The 3062-nt window shown below is 54.2% G+C and overlaps 1 protein-coding gene across 1 annotated transcript; it reads right to left on the bottom strand.

The window, feature by feature from the left end:
* Positions 1-926: 926 nt before the first annotated feature.
* Positions 927-2600, bottom strand: MET1 (uroporphyrin-III C-methyltransferase; the record flags this gene model as incomplete). The annotated part of the gene is made up of 1 exon (XM_053192157.2): positions 927-2600. The coding sequence occupies one exon, from the start codon at positions 2598-2600 to the stop codon at positions 927-929; it is 1674 nt and encodes a 557-aa protein (XP_053050321.1).
* Between the last annotated feature and the right edge of the window lie 462 nt (positions 2601-3062).

Here is a 3062-nt window from a genome sequence, read left to right as displayed (position 1 = left end):
AGAATGTCTGATACGACAAGTCAACCAGCTTCCCGAGCAAATCAACGATTTGTTTGCCCACATACTCCGTTCATTGACACCTAAAGATCGAAGACGGGCCTACCAAGTCCTCGCTCGCTGTTTTGTTACGAGCTCAAACCCACCAGGACCAAAATGGGTTGCAACGGGTCACTTTGACAGCATGGGGGCATCTGCCATGGAGGGGTCACAGCAATTTTCATATCAAGAACTTTTCACAACTTACTATTACAAAGACAAAGCCAAGCTTCAAGCAAGAGAACAGGAAATCAATGAAGATGAGCCTCAGTTCCTGCCCTTAAGCGAAAACCGGACCAGTGGACATGAAACGGCCAACGGTGGAATCGATGGGGCACTCGAGCTCCTGAACAAGCGATCTATACAGCCGAAATTATTCGCACATGTTGTTATTGTTCGTTTCGCTTCCACGCTAGTCTTCGGTAAGTACATGATTCCTCGAGTCTTACCCTAATAGTCCCTGTGCCGGAATATTGCTGACAACACTGCAGCATGGCTTCTTAGCCAACTCTTTGAACTTGTTTTGAGACACATACATGCTTGAGATGGAACTTTGCAGAGAATTTGGAGTTTGGCATTAGGTCTGTGTTTGCGAGGGGTTCGCACGTAGTCCAGGATTAGTTGCCATCGTGAAAGCAACTCTCAGGATCTTCACAGATAGGCATTAGAATCCGTGTCTTATTGGTGTTGAAGCTTGTATATTAGACAGGAGGTAAAGTTTGAACTGAATTCGCTTTGACATTTATGTGCGCCTTGCAATGCCTCGTTCCCTAAATGTACTTATCTAACCGTATGCGCATGAACCGATATCATGAAACTACTGGCGCAGAAGCCGTGGCTCATTAGCAAATGGAGAACCTTCCAAACGCCCAAAAACGGACTGGGAAGTATCATGACAAGCCAGGAAGCTCCTCGAAATCAAACCCCTTGAATCCATCCTCAACAGCCCACGCCCTCCCCTTCTCTCGCTCGTACAACGCCTCACACGCTCTGCCAACAACAAGAAGCCCAGGCGGCCTGCTCCCCTCAGCCTCAATGGCTTCAGCAACATACCCCAACGTCGTCCGAATCACCCTCTGATCAGGGCAACTCGCCCGCTCAATAACAGCACACGGCGTATCCCTCGGCCACAGAGCCCTCTTCGGCGAGCTCTTCTCCCCCCCTTCGCCCGCAGCAACTTCCGAGTCGAGGTAGGTCGTCAACTCCCCAACCAGCCCCGTAATCCGATGCAAAGCCATCAAAAACACAACCGTCCGACTAGGGATATACTCTGGCGGCGTTGGTGCCTTACCCTTCTTCCCCGTGCCCGTACACACGAGGACCTGATCTGCGACATCCCTCTGCGTAGGCGGAATCCCCGCAAACAGAGGCGCGCTCAGCGACGACGTGATGCCCGGCAACACCGTCACCCTCTCCCCGAGCCCGTGCTCTCTGAAATAGGCCACTTCCTCCCCTCCGCGACCGTAGATGAAGGGGTCGCCTTGCTTCAGCCTCAGCACCGTCTTGCCCTCTTTTGCTCCCGCCAGCGCAAGCTCGTGGAGTTCTTCTTGGGCTTGGTCTGCGTTGCCTGGGAACTTGCGCGCGATCTTGACTGGTGTGCGGCGCGGGATAAGGTCCAGCACGCCTGCCGGGACGAGTTTGTCTGCGAGGATGAGGTCTGCTGTCTGGATCGCCTTGTGGGTTGCACGGGTCAGGAGGTCTGGGTGTCCGGGTCCGCTGCCCGCGAGGATGATTCTCCCCTGTTGCTGAGGGCGTGCTGCACCACCTGCTGCGATGGCTGGTGGTGGTCTCGCCTCCTCTGACGGGTTTCCGAAGCCAGAGTACGACTTCAGTACAGACTCGACGTCCTCGTCGTTGATGGCGGCGAGACGCTTCAGGGGCCAGTACTCACAAACCTGACTCAGCCACCTCATGCGCCGGTTCTTTGCTGCATCGAGATCGGCCTCGGTGACGAGCTTGTTAAATGATGCCGTCTGGTCGAACGAATCGTCAACCTCGTCTGTCGCGAGACGGTCTTCTGTCTGGATTCGCCGGCGCACATCGCCTAACCTCGCACAGGCGGCGCCTAGGTCTCGGGGAAGCGCGGCGGCGACTTCGCGCCGGATGCGGGAGGCGAGCTTGCAGCCGCGCCCGTTTGTCGTTACGCCGATTTGCAAAGGTCCATCGGTGTGCGTTGATAAAAGCGAGAATGAGCAGAGGTGCGGCGCATCGACTACGTTAATTGGAATACGATGCCGCCTGCACAGCGCTGAGATTTGAGCTGCTTGTGGGGAGGAAGATGATGTGACAAAGACGGCATCAACGACGTTATCAACCTCTTCGCGACCCAGGGTGAAGAGGTCTGTGTCGGCAAAGGCTTTTCTGTGCCATGTCACCTCGCCGGCGTCGATGCGCTTCTGGAGGCCGTAGTGGAGGTCTTGTGTGTCTGGGGCGATGAGGATCGGGGTTGCGCCGGCGTTGATGGTTTGTGTGCAGCGGGCTGCGGCGAGGGGATTTGTGCCGATGATGAGATGGGTGTTGCCCTTGCAGTTGAGGGATGTGAGGAGTGATGTTGTTGTCGCCATCTTGGGCTGTGTGAGTGAAGATAATGAGCCTTCTTGTTCCTTTCTTCTTTTTCTTCTTCTCTTGGGTTCAAGTACACGATGATCCCCGTCTCATTAGATGGTTCAGTGAGGGTCGTCTAAGTGGAGTATGCGACAGAGGTCGTAGTCGAAGAACCGACAGTCCAAGTGAGACCGAATGGATGGCGAATGAATCGAGAACGAGTAGCGGAATCAATAAACTCTCATAGCTCTGGAATCAAATAGAGAAATAGATCATTGATATGAATTACTCACTCACTTCCTCCCTCAAGATTTGAGTGAAGCTAACTAATAAGGTAATCTGCCAAAGCCCGAAGACGGCCGGGGACCCGTGGGACCCAATCATGCGGCGGGCAAAAAACGTTGGTTGGCCAAATTTTCATTCGCTGGCGATGACACCATCCCGACAGCCGTCCGCCCCAGTGGCCCCAATCCCCTTATCGG

Source organism: Colletotrichum fioriniae (assembly GCF_027942845.1).
Source record: "Colletotrichum fioriniae strain IMI 355084 chromosome Unknown scaffold_17, whole genome shotgun sequence".
Taxonomy (NCBI): Eukaryota; Fungi; Ascomycota; class Sordariomycetes; order Glomerellales; family Glomerellaceae; genus Colletotrichum; species Colletotrichum fioriniae.
The sequence above is the reverse complement of the archived record's forward strand: the minus strand, read 5'-3'. Positions and strand labels throughout refer to the sequence as shown.